The sequence below is a fragment of the Melanotaenia boesemani genome, chromosome 13, assembly GCF_017639745.1.
Source record: "Melanotaenia boesemani isolate fMelBoe1 chromosome 13, fMelBoe1.pri, whole genome shotgun sequence".
NCBI lineage: Eukaryota > Metazoa > Chordata > Actinopteri > Atheriniformes > Melanotaeniidae > Melanotaenia > Melanotaenia boesemani.
In genome coordinates, this window is record NC_055694.1 from 24,333,416 (window position 1) to 24,346,961 (window position 13,546).

General features: G+C 39.7%; 1 protein-coding gene across 1 annotated transcript in view; it reads right to left on the reverse strand.

Moving 5' to 3' along the window:
* Window positions 1-328: 328 nt before the first annotated feature.
* mtor (mechanistic target of rapamycin kinase) overlaps window positions 329-13,546 on the reverse strand; it is an 82,785-nt gene continuing 69,567 nt past the window's right edge. The window contains exons 39-58 of the mRNA XM_042003286.1: window positions 13,221-13,418; window positions 13,006-13,106; window positions 12,705-12,801; window positions 12,349-12,447; window positions 12,108-12,230; window positions 11,665-11,847; window positions 11,296-11,430; window positions 8,077-8,251; window positions 6,397-6,532; window positions 5,808-5,955; window positions 4,481-4,603; window positions 3,930-4,012; window positions 3,752-3,824; window positions 3,591-3,665; window positions 2,913-3,048; window positions 2,164-2,229; window positions 1,988-2,068; window positions 1,641-1,721; window positions 1,311-1,416; window positions 329-878 (exon numbers count right to left, since the gene is read on the reverse strand). Coding sequence (XP_041859220.1) covers window positions 863-878; window positions 1,311-1,416; window positions 1,641-1,721; window positions 1,988-2,068; window positions 2,164-2,229; window positions 2,913-3,048; window positions 3,591-3,665; window positions 3,752-3,824; window positions 3,930-4,012; window positions 4,481-4,603; window positions 5,808-5,955; window positions 6,397-6,532; window positions 8,077-8,251; window positions 11,296-11,430; window positions 11,665-11,847; window positions 12,108-12,230; window positions 12,349-12,447; window positions 12,705-12,801; window positions 13,006-13,106; window positions 13,221-13,418 — 2,235 coding nt within the window. The 3' untranslated portion in view covers window positions 329-862. The remainder of the gene's footprint in view (window positions 879-1,310; window positions 1,417-1,640; window positions 1,722-1,987; window positions 2,069-2,163; window positions 2,230-2,912; window positions 3,049-3,590; window positions 3,666-3,751; window positions 3,825-3,929; window positions 4,013-4,480; window positions 4,604-5,807; window positions 5,956-6,396; window positions 6,533-8,076; window positions 8,252-11,295; window positions 11,431-11,664; window positions 11,848-12,107; window positions 12,231-12,348; window positions 12,448-12,704; window positions 12,802-13,005; window positions 13,107-13,220; window positions 13,419-13,546) is intronic.

The following is a 13,546-nucleotide window of genomic DNA, read 5'->3' on the forward strand; positions in this document are numbered from 1 at the left end:
ATCTGAATGAGTTTTGATGCTGTCAGAGCCTGTAGGTGGTGGAAAACTGTACAACTTACCGTAGCTGCAAGATAGCAGCTGCTGTTAAAACAAGCATGCTAATCTCAATAGTTCGTGCTCAAAATCTAGTATTTAGTTTTGGTTTTAGGGTAAAATCTGGTCAGGTTTCATCATTTCTGGCCTGCAGATTCGCCTAGAGCCTTGCTTGAGAATAGATGGAGGAGAAGGATGTTATTAGGAGTCAGAGTGCCCTCTGTGGGTGTCAGAGAAAAAACAAGGCGAGACACAAACCATCTTTTTACATAAAATAAGTGCAGCAAAGTCAGAGTGGTATCTGTACAGAGTTTAATGGCACACAAATGCCCTTATAGCACATTCTGATCCTCTCATCCACTTATTCTCATGTCTGTTCACAAATAACCTTTAAAGGATGCTTAAGTTAGTAAAGGGCAAACAATATTATTGAAATTTGTCACATTATTACACAATATTACAACAGATTGGTGAGGTTGGTAAGAAGCAGACAGTATGCATGTAGTAAGAAATATTTAAAATGATTACAATATGGCCATTATAGAAAGTATTCAGCAAGTATTCGTGACGTTAAAAATCAGAAGAGTCCTTTAAAGCTGTAACTACTGGACTAAAGATTACAGGATTAAACCATGACAATCAGGGTAAGACAGAGCTCTTGGTGGTACTTCATAAAGTTACAGGAGAAGTTACAACTAAAAACAAAATCCAAAATGCTCTTGAGGTCCTGCATTGTGAGCTTCAGAGCTTTTTTCAGAGTTGAAAGCTCCTTCTTTGTGTATCAGAGGGAAAGTATTTCAAGTGTAACCTTGGAGGAAAAAATGGTTCTTCACCAAAACGGGCACCTGGAATAAAAAAAAAAAAAAAAAAAAACTTTACTTCTTTTTTTTTTAAGTCAAACAAATCATGACATGTCATGCAGCAATAAAAGCAATGTGAAGCTACAGAGGTAGCATGACATATGCATTTACATCAGGGGTAGCCAACGTCTGTCCTCGAGGGCCCCAATCCGGCAGGTTTTCCACATTTCCGTGCTCCAACACACCTGACTTAAACTAACGAGTCATTGTGGAGATCCTTATAGGCTGTTGGATCCATTTAATTTGAGTCAGGTGTGCTGGAGCAGGGAAATCTGGAAAACCTGCCGGATTGGCGCCCTCGAGGACCAACGTTGGTTACCCCTGATTTACATCATCCTGACAGTCAGATCTGAGTCAGATTCCTGCTGCTTTGTGTCACTGCTCTTACTGAACTACGAAGCAAAAAGGTGTACTGACCATCCAATGTAGCATTGGCACAGGTTTTCATGTGATGTGGCTTGCTTGATAAGGAGTTCCACTTGTGTTGGCACGTCCAGCGTCTCATCATGAGAAAAGTCTCGACCTGTAGGAGACAAACTCTTAATGGGATATTTTTCTTAACACTAAGATAAGTCACTACTTTAGGTAACTACTAAAAACACAACTTAAATCCTTCATCATGTACTTTTTTTATAAGAAAGAATTTGAATTTTGATAAGATGTTAAATTACAGGTAGGTATAGATTAAAACACTTGTACCTAAAGAAGTTACCTAAGTCCTGTCCTGTGCAGAGCTGCAGAACGTACCTGTAAGTTTGTCCCGCACTCTGTTGATAATCTGAATAGCTTTCTTGTTGAGAGCCTCGGGCTGCACCAAGCCATCTCCAACTAAGAAAGCACAAACATGCTGGCATCAACAACTACTGACAATTTCAGAAAAACAAACTGTATTCTCTTTATAACAAGCCTCTCTGCAGCAGAGGGACATAAAAGCCGATCTAAGTGCTTTCTTATAATAGCACAGCAGCTTCACCAAGCATCCACGATGGCATTGAAAGCTTTGCATTGCTGTGGTAAAACTCAGAAGAGGAAAACTAAAAGTTTCTACAACAACAAATGATCCAAGAGAGGCCAGGCACTAAAAGGTAACTCACTGAAGGAGTGAATGGATTCAGGCACAGTGGTTCCTGGTTTCTTGTGTGTGGTCTCCCCAAGGTCTATTCCCTCCAGAGCTTCTGTAAACCACAACATGGTTAAATATTTAAATGCATATGGGAGGTAAAGATATAACAAAAAGCAGTTATAACTGCAGTTTGAGTTATAGACCGACCCACTGACTGTCCAGCGGTGTACGAGTCGGTCCTGGTACGGGACCGCTTGGTGCCTTTGGTATTTGCTGTGAATGAGATAAAAAAAAAAAGGTGTGTAAGATTTTCCATAGCATGACAGTTACTTCTCATTATTCTATATTTCACTTATTCCGTTTGAGTCTTAAAAACTATTTTCCCGGCACTGTTTCCCGCTGCAGGAGAAATTTAATCAGCATACTTCACACTGATTAAGGTTTTCTAGTGATGTTGACTCAGAAAAACAATTACAGTACAAAAGGCTTACAAATCACAAATGAGCCGTCCGCTCGGCAGCCAGTTCTGGATTTCTGGTCCTGATTCATGGATTATTATTTCTTTAAATGAAATCATTTAAATGAAACAGATTTGTTCGATAGTTGTGAAATTAAAGTTTATTTGAGACATACATTATTATTGAATTATCCACGGGTGGAGTTGGGCAAGGCAGCAGAAAATTTGACTTAGGACACATAGATGTCCACAATGCATCTTTTTATTGTTTAGACAATTCTCTCTAAAATACTAACAAAATCAAAGTCTTAAATCATGTTTGCACTGACCCTGCTGATATAATTTTCCAAGCTGATGTATAGTGAAGCATATTCACTATGCACTTATGTAGATGCTGATCTATTGCCTGTGTAGGGTCACGTTGTCCAGAAACAACCAATAATAATAATAATTAGCTCTCTGTATGAAAATCTAAAACAGTGTATAGTTTCATCCTTACTGTCCATGAGCCTCCAGTTGAGCAGAGGGTCATAGACGAAGGCCTCCAGCACAGCCATGACGCTGTCCCTGTGCTCCCTCAGCACCTCCATGACTGTGTGGCAAGTGATCCTGTAGTTACCATCCAAGCCCGTAACCTGCCACGCAACCACACACAAACTAAGCTGATAAAGAAACATTTTACAGCAGATAATTAAGTTTCATTTAAAGACACATTAATATATTTGGTAGTTAAAAGGAAGAGCCACTTTCCTTTTGTGATGTAATATGGTGGTGCAATGCTTTGCTTTATATTTAGATCAGAGAATTTTGCTTTAAACTAACTAAAAGTACACTTCTTACTTGAATTGGAAGATGACTCAACTTAAAACTTTCAGAAAGCTGAATTTCATTTCTCATGCTTTCATTTTTAATTCATTTTCTTCTTTGCTTAAGTACAAGATACAGTGAGTCGTGATAAAAAGCTGCACATTTAGGAAAAAAGACTAATAATGATCTAGTTCAGGAGACAAAGCAGCAGCAGCTCGGAAAGGGTTTTTGGATGATAGAGGAATATTTTTGAGGATTAGACTGAAGACTGTAACCGTTGCATAACTTGAAAATAAGACTTTCCAAGCTGAGGCACAGACATTAAACACATTTTAAAATGCTTATTACAGTGTTAACAAGAGTTCTGCACCTCCATAGCATTGGTCAGCATCCTCGTCAGTCGGAACGGGATCTTTTCTGGGAACTTTTCTCTGGTCATTGCCACCTGCATAACATTGATTTGAGGGTCAGGTTCAGATAAATAATGACAAAGAAAAGCTGATGATGGACAGAAAGAAAATCTCCTCTCACTTCAAAACAGTCTCCAAAGTCAATGTGGAGGATCTTGCCGCTTAATCGATCCAACATCAAATTGGATGGATGCCTGCAGGATAAACAGAGTCTCCAAATTAATATTCGATCATGGTTATTGTTATTATTTTATTATTAAAGATAATGGAAAACCTCATCTTTGTGGTGGGAAGCTCACCTGTCGCCTAGGCCGAGAATGTAGCCCACCATGGACATCACAGCCAGGGAGCGGGTGTAGTTAGTCCTCCGGTCAAACCACACCTGAAAGAGGGATGATATTTGCATCATGAGAACTTTTCGGTTAGTAACACCTGAGCAGAATAGCGTAGGTCTGTTGTAGGCGATGTAAGTGGAGATGGAAATGTACATCTGTGGGAGGCTGCAGAAGACATCCTTTCCGACACTTCATGAGGTACTTAAAAAAAATGGATTCAATTTGAAGGATCTGTAAATGAAATCCTGTAGTGGGTGCTTTGAACGTAGGGCATACAACCCAGAAAACCATTTCTACATGGAAAACATCTGTTTTATCTTCACTACGACCAGCATCACATGAAAACCTTTATAAAAAGAGCACCAGTTTATTACCGAGAGGCCATCTTAATGGGAAATTATTTATAGATCTGTACATTATCCGTCCGATAATTGAGAACTCCCGACATTTTTCACAGAAATGTGAGCGTCAAGTGTCCTAAATGATCCTCCCCAGCGCTGAGTGGAGCATCTCACCTCAGAGCTGGGGCTCTTGAGCCATAAGAGCTTGGCCAGGTCATCTCCAGCAGTGTTGTTGACAGCATGCTCGAACACCTCCACCTTTTCCATCAGCGTCAGGTGGTCGTAGTCTGGGGCCATCTGAAAAATACACAATAAAAACTCACACACCTTATACACTGACCTCTATCCACTCTCTGTGCAACGTGAACATGTTTGTGAGTGCTTACGTGTCATTACCAACACTTGATTAAAAAACTTTTCTTTCTGTGGTTTGTCTGCATATATTAAGCTGTCTGCTGAGTTATACTTTGATCACTGGTGCCTGGTGGACTGATGTCCTCTAACTATACATGTACTGAAAGTGTCTGGACTCTGAATCACAGGGCCATGCTGTTGTAATATATATGGAATTTGGTTTTGCATCGACTTGCCAAAATAAGCAACCCCTACCCTGCAAAGCAAGTCACCTGGAAGGCAGCATATGCTGATCCAAAACCTGTATATCAGCATTAATGGTGCCTACACAGATGTGCAAGTTATTCACACCATGTGAATCAATGCACCCTCACGTCATGACATAAGCTGGCAAGCCAGATGGTCTGTCGGTCTCCATGGGGACGCAGTTTCATACAGAATTTAAAATTAAGACTTGTCACAGCACACAACAGTTTCCAGTTATAAGTCCATCTTAATTGAGTTTAAGCTATAAAAAGAAAGTGGGGTATCATCGTAGCTTTACAGTATTTTGCAAATCAAACTATTGACCTTTGTGCAGCAGGTAATAACCTGATATTTCACTATTCTCCAATGTTATTCAGTTTTTTGTTTTTTTTTTGCTGTACAGCAAGGTCACAATAGAGCAAAGGAAACTATGAATTAAGTTTGTACTTTGACTCATTGTGAATTCAGAAGAAGAACCTTGTAGTTAATCTGTGACAATTAAGGCCCTATGAATGTGTTTTGATTAAGGCGAGATTGGCACTTTACAATATAATTACCCAAAACAGATGTTTCTGGAGCTTTAATGAATTTATTTAGCATGGATGGTTTTATTTGAAAATCACAAATTTAGAAATACTTCCAGAATGAGACCAACTGCTGGCACAAATCAGTAAATAATATGTGAGTAAATAAGCTCATTTACACATGAATCAGCACGATTCGTCCAGGGAGTGTCATTGTTTTTACCACTTTGGAGTTGCTAAGCAAGAAAAATGATTGAAAATGAGACAACTGTCCTCTTAACAACGGAAATAAACACAGCTGCAGCAGAAAAAAAAACACGTTTTCACTTAGAAGTGAGTGAGTACAAATCTAGTGAATGTTAGTAGTGATCTCTCACCCTGAGCATGATGCGATGTTCAATGTTGAGCAAAATCTTTTTCTTCTCTCTGTAGTCTCTGATGAGGGCATGCAGGGTGTCACAGTGTGGCACCCAGCCAATCAGGCCTGAGTTGGTGGACAGAGGAATCACAGCATAGCGCTGAATGCTGAAGAATCCAATGCGGAGCCAAGACGAGCACAAACACACATATTTTTGGTTTTATTAAGTGAATAATGCCAGGAGTGTAATTTATGAACAGAGCAAAAAGACTGTCTGGAGACAGGATATGTAGAGAAGAAGCATGCATGCAGTTGGCATTTGTTGCTTTCCTTTCTGCACCGCCTGCTTGTTTATAATGAAAACGCTGGTATCTATCATCAGCATGCTATTAACAAAAGATTGCACTTGCTACAGCAAACATTTTGAATCAAGTCTGGCCTCCTTTTTCTCTGAACAGGCATCGTCTTGGAGTATTTCCAAGTGGTGAAAATATATGTCAAACAAAAAACCTCTATTGTCTAGTACACATTTGAAATGGAAACTAGCTGGACATCATGCATGGAAACAGCATGTGTGTAGTATAATGTGTGTATGTGTGGACATCTACCTGAGGTTCTTGCGCAAGGACGCAGGGTCGTTGGCCAGCAGTGTGTTGACCAAACCAAAAAGCTGCATGACTCTCTCATCTTGCCTCAGGTCCTCATGGCCCTTCAACAGGAACATGAACTCGTGGCCATTACTACCTGCAGGTGGAGGTATAAAATACATCATTGATGTATTACTGAAAGCCTGATGTCAAAATCATTATATGGTTGGATTTGGCACTATTGGTTGTTTTTGGCAGGCTGCTCCCTTGCTGCATCGTTATCATCATCTCCTGAGGCAAAGTCTCATTATTTCATATGAACCGTGCTATTCCTAAAGCAGAGTTTATGTTAGTGCTGTCACATAAATAAATTTTTTAACAATAATATTATCTGAAAAATATCATGTCTGATCCGAGGAAAGCGGTTACAAAAACAGAATATTTCTAATAGAACAATAATAGTGCTACTTTTTCTGCTTTCTTTCTCTAAGAGATGTCATGTCAAGTTCTGCATGTGCTATGTTTATAACTATGAAAATACTATATAACTGTAATTAGGGGAAGAAAAGAAAACAGAACTATCAGAGAGTGATAGAAAGTGACGCTACAAAGTACTCAGTTTGTGTCAACATGCTCTCAAAATCACAGCTGCTATCTGAGTATGGATGAAAAATGCGCACTGAAACCCTTTCACGATCAAAATGGCTGAAAAGTACATTTTTCATGACAGTTTCTTAGTCATCCTGAAATAGGATGACCTGAAGTTCATCAGATGATCATCACAAATGATTTTTCTTAGGTTTTCAGCACTTCTGAGGTACAGATATCATTCAATTAATGAGTCCACTACTTCAACACTATAACTGGCAAACAACCATTAATGGACCACAGCTAAATATCAAGTAAAAAGAGAAAAGAAAAGTTCCACTTTTATTCTGAGTCTGCCTCTAATGACAATCCCAGTAAGCAACATGTTGAAAGAGGACAGAATACCAACAGTAAATCTAAGCTGCCTGCAGTGGGTGACAGGTCTTAATCTGAAGCCTTGCTCCAGAGGTCACCTGATTTATTGGCTATCATCTCTTACAGAGTGTGTTGTGTAACACTGATGGGATGTATCAGAACAAGGTATTGCGCTGTCCAGTGAAAGAGAATCTGAAGCAGAGTGAACCATTAGTGATTGATAATGTGAGGATTTGGCTTCAAGACAAGGTGACTTTATGGTGCAGTGTGATTTCAGGAGCACTTCACTGTCATTTTATTTTACTCCACAGAGTAGGTGATAAAGTAAAAGAATTATTTATTTCTATTATAAATTCAATATCAATGCACAATGTAAGGAGGGCTCCTGACAAATCAATTCATACTTTTTCTCTTGAAAAATACAAGATTTCTAATTGGTGAAAAGCTGACTGAACAGTCTGCTTTTATTCTGTAGGGACTAAGATTCAATTTTGAATTAATGCCTCTTTTGGTAAGGAAGACTTTTATTCTCAAGCATTAACCGCACAAAAAAATGTTGCCTTGAATGATTATTTTTTAAATAAATCACAGCTTGGAGCATGTGTGTTGTTTTGGTATAGTCGCTATTGATCACCAGCTCAAAGCACAGCACTAGTCGAAATTTCTTTATCTCTATTCATTTTCCTTATATAATGGGTTGAGAGCCTCAAAGCCTGTTCAATTTCCTCTTTGTCTTACCCATGATGGTGAGTTTGCGTGGGCGCTGCTTAGAGGTGATGACCTGCAGGGAGGGGGCGATTGACTGGATGCGAATGATAGGCTGGTTGGGGTCGTAAGTGCCAGGTACCGCAAGCTCCAGGTCCCGACACATCAGCAGTTTAGGAGACACATATTGTAGCTCCAGGGAGGTCAGCTGTGGAAAAGTTGGTGAGGTGAGAATGTTGTACAGAAAAATGAAATTAGTTTTAAGTCTGCTGGGCACAAAAAAACAGAGCCTAAAGCGATATGCAGATTGCATCACACACTGGGGCTTGTATTCAAATTAGGGTTTTATGTGGAAAAGGTTGTTTTATATGCAACGACTTACAAATCCTGCTGGAGCCTTCTTCATCCATTTACTGCCTGTCTGAATCCAACAATCAGTCATTTACACTGTACCAAGTCTGAGTCTAAAAGGGTTTTACAGTTAATTTCCTAATGCTGATGTATGAGTACCGTGCATGGTTTCTGACCCAGCCAGCTCTAAATCTGCTGTTTGGATGCATCCTGGAGATGATTTATTTCTATGTTAATGCCCTGTGGAGGAACATTTGCACTCCTTCCAGCATGTTATTAAATTGCTGTGTATTTCATGCTGAGTACTGTAATGTCGCAACAGGAAGCATCCCTGCGAGCAAGGCCACGCCATCACGCCAAATAGTATTATCATCTCTATTTATTATGTGGAGTAAGAGCTGCTGACAGAACTTTTTTAATGTCACTTCAACACTGTGATGATAGTTGAAAAATGACATCGGTTAAATTTAATCTTTTATCAAAAAGAAACAAGATCTAATTTTTAAGTTTAATTCTTTTAATTCTGATAGTGTTAAAATTTTACTTTTGATACAAACCATATGTACAGTCCACACATTACTGACCATATACAAGCTCAATACATTTGCTTATATGTGCAACACTATGATGATAGTTTGCAGGCAGGTGGTCTGAAGAATAAAAAGCAAAGCCAGGCTTATTACTCAAATGAGGAAATGTTTTTGTAATTGTGTTTTAGGACAGGGGTGTCAAACTTTTCAATGCAAAGGCATCCCAAACAGCATTAGCTTCTGGCTGGGGGCCAGAATGTATATAATGTATTTTCTTATTTTCACTATTCAATAATTATTACATTTGTTTAGCATAAGAAAATATTCCTACTGACTAATAAACTTTTCAACAAACTTTGACAGATAAGAGCAAAACAAAAGAAAACCTCTTTCATGTGTGTGTGTGTGTGCATTCGTGTATGTGTGTCTGGAAGTGACAGAGATTACACTAGTGGGACACTAGAGTGTCCAGACAGAGGATGCATTTCGGGTAATCTTGGCCATTTTTCTGTATGGCTGTAAAGCCATACCCTAATGTATGCTGCATCATATTTTAGGATTTTAGCTGGCTAAGAGTTCATAGGTTTTTTTGCAGCAGTGTCCTCCACGGCAGGCCAGTTGGTCTGTTCTTTTGGTCTATTTGTTGTCAAATATCTGTCCATTTTGCACAGCTAACTACATGCTAGCTCGAGAAGCAGAGCAGCCTGATCACCACCGGTAAGCATCCGGCCTGATGCTGCTGTGAGGAAACAATATCAGCATTATGGGGATCCATCCACACCAGGGGCCAGTCCACCCATGTCTAACAGCGGCAACCACCCCCATCAGGACAGACCGGGGCCCACACCACAGCCAAAAGGCCGCAGTGCAGGGCCCCCAGCCACCCCGAATAGGTGCAATCACCACGACAGCAGCCCCCAGACCGAGCAAGGAAAACCCCTCGGCGAGTAAAACACTGGAGTTAAGATTAAAATTAAACAACCTTAAGAACAATAAGAACAGCTAAGAATGAATGAATAAATAAATAAATTAATAAATAAATAAGTAGTACAGCTGAATAAAATGAAAATAAAATAACGTGAATTAAAATTATGTAAAATAATTTAAGATCAAATAAATTTAGTTAAAAGCTAGGCTAAAAAGGTAGGTCTTAAGCCTCTTTTTAAAAACATCAACGTTCTCTGCAGCCCTGAGGCTCTCTGTCAGACTGTTCCACGGACGAGGGCCGTAACAATGGAAAGAGGCCTCACCGTATGTCTTGGGCCTCATCCCTGGAACAACTAAAAGGCCAATACCAGAGGACCTCAGGGTCCGAGAGGGTTCATGACTTAAAAGAAGGTCTGATAAATAAGATGGCCCAAGACCATTAAGACATTTATAAACTATTAAAAGAACCTTAAAATCAATCCTGAAACGCACGGGGAGCCAATACAGCGATTTTAAAACTGGTGTGATGTGTTCCCGCCCTCTGGTCCTTGTCATAACACGTGCCGCTGAGTTCTGAAGTAGCTACACTTTACACTAAATAAAAAACACAGCAGCTCCTCACTGCAGCTAGTTGCACAAAATGCTGATAAATTCAGTAAGAAAGTCTAAATTAAGAGATGGAGCAGAATAACAGAAAGACAATTATCTGTAACTTAAAAAAAATCTATAATACAAAATATAAAAGGATATAACAACAAAAGGTGCTAATGCTTTTCAATGATGTCTTATATCTTGAACCTCCATTGTCACTTTGTCTCCCTAAATACCATCTTTCAACATCACCCAAAACAATTATTGGTATATTGTTCTGTGAAGGAGGTTATAAGGATTGTTTGTTTTCTAACAATTTCCATTCAGTTCTTTTTCTGATGCTGGTATGCTGGCAAAACGCTGTTCTCTACAGTCAAATCTCATCTCCCTTTCGCTTTGTTACACGACTAATAGTCATGACTCAGTTTGTTTCATCAGTCCATTGCATTTACCTGTACAAGATCAAAGAATAAGCTAGCAAACTATATCTCATAACATCTGGTGAGAGATCGAAGTGGACAAAGAAATGAAGAAGTGGCTGAATGTCAGCTCCAACGTCCCCAAGAGCCATTTAAATATGTGCTGCTTCAGTGGATTCTCCTCAACCACATTTTTCTGATTTATAATAGTTTGAGATGAGATTTGCTGGTTTAGGTTGAATTCTCCTATTAAGCTGAAAAAAATAGTCATTTTCATTTCTCCACATTATATGCACAAAAAGTCTTGTGAACACACTTTGCATACACTTGCAGGTATATGTTCCTACCTGAGGCATACTGCAAAGGTTATGAAAACTGTGGTTTAGACAAAGAGGCAGAGTAGATTGATTGAGTGGTGGTATATTCTCACTCACCTGGGGTAGCTGTTTGGAGATGCGCCTGAAGACATGGTAGTATAGGTCCCAGGCCTGAGTCAGATCTTTTACATTTCCAGAACGCATGTACTTCCTGCACCAGTCCTGAGCCTCCATCAAATCCCTGCCATAAGCCTGCAGCATGAAGACAAATACAGGTGTGGAGTCACTTAAGAGGAGCTAAATGATAAATGAGGAATTTGTATTCAAGCATCACTTCCAGAGCAGGGAAGCAGCAAACACATTTTAAAATTAATCAACTTAATCTGTGACTAACTTTTCGCATTTAAATTGACAAACTATCATGCAAATCTACATCACAGTTTCTGGTGTTTGCTCATTTAAACATCATATGAAGACAGCACATACCTGGTTAAAAGAGGTTTCTTTGAGTGTCTGTGGTCCCCTCTCCATCATGGCATGCAGAGGTTCCAGCACTGCAAACATGCCCTTCACGTTGCGCTCACCAAAGTAAAGACGTGACGCTTCCTCAAGTCCCTCATGCCACATTTCGTGCCACAATATAGCCACTCTGATGAGCTCCTCGCTCACCTGGTTGAAGAAAGACAAAAGATAAAAGGTCAGACTGCTCCTTAATGTCAGTTTTACAGCATAGTTCTTAGCATTCAAGTCTCTTTTTTCATAAAATACATTTTCCAAATAATACTTTTGAAAGATAACATTACAAGGATAACAACTTCTTGATCTGTAATAAATTAGTATATTAGATCAGCTCATCCATGTACAGAAAGAGACTAATACAGAATGAAGATTTTATCTGTTAGGGTGATTAGAACTGGTCCAGTCTCTACCATCATGGCTTGCTGAACCAGGGTGTTGCAGTGTTCACACATGTTCTTCAGGATCTTGTTAGCAGCATTATGACGGGCAGTGGTGGTGGACTTGGAAGCCACAGTCAGTGGGTAGATCAAAGCCTGGAGGTGAACAGAGAGCAAACACTGATTACCTGCTGGTAATGCTGTAAGAAACCTTAGAAAATGGGGTCTTGGAAATAATGACAATAAAAACCTGTGGCGGTGTAAGCACACATACCTGAGGGTGATACCGTCCAATGTCTGTTAATAGTTGGTGAATGAGACGACCCACCAAAGCCCGAGGGGTGTCAATTCGAGCTATGAGCTGAGGGATCACCTGCAAAGGCAGAGAGCAAATTGGAAAATATTTAAGCTTGTAACCTGTGTTAATGTGCAATATACTGTACAATGTAGCAGACACAGGAAGTGTTCTTATAATAACGAATACACTTCTTTTTATTTCTTTTTGTTTTATGTTTTTTTAAACGTGGATTGCGCTTTTACGTTAAATACAGCCTTCCCTGTAGTTGGCATTATTTTGTCTTTACAGCTAGGGCCAACACCATGTCAAATAAATATGTGCATGTGCTTTACCTGTAACCAGGTGTCTATTTGAATGGTCTTGATGCCCTCCACCAGAGCTTCATTCACTTCAGGCCAATGTCCATAGTCAAACCACAGAGTCAAAACCCTACAAGTTAGAAAATAAAGAAATGAATGAATGAATGACAATCTTCTCCCTTCTGATTATCATCTGTGGTTATAGAGGACAATCCTAATTGGCCACTAGAGGTCACCCTATACTCAGTTAGCATCTCTGCTAGCTGTCCATGAATATAGAACGTTTGGTTCTTCAGAAATCTTGCTCAGTATGTGTGATAGTCATTTAACTCACCTAAGGGTGTCCTGCAGGTTATTTCCTCTGGATAAGGAAATGGAGCGGAAGAAACCTTGAACAGCAGGTACAGTGTACAGAAGCAGAGTCTTTGAGAGGTCCTGCAGAAGGGAAAGAATTTACACTTTTTAATGCACGGCAGAAAGAAAAAGATGTGAGAAAACTGCAAGAAAAGGAAAATGAATGGCATCTTGTGGATTTTCTGTGACTCTCACCTCATTGACCTTTTTCTGGCCCGGTGAAGGCACAGGACTGTGATCCGTGCTGTCCACCTCACTGTCACTGTTGCTGGCTTCACTATTCGCACTAGCACCGCTTGCGTGGCGCAGCTTCTTCTTCTCATCACGTCCTTGGTTCTGGTGTTTGTAGTGCAACACTGCCTCAAAATTCATCACAGCCCAGGCGTGCCAGGCCTGTCAAAAGATGGCAAAAACAATCTGAAAATGACTCTCTAACAGCAAGTAATTTGAAATCACTTTCACATTTGTTTGTAATGTAATATTCCAGCTTTTATAAGACATATCTTCCAGGGGGCTGTAAT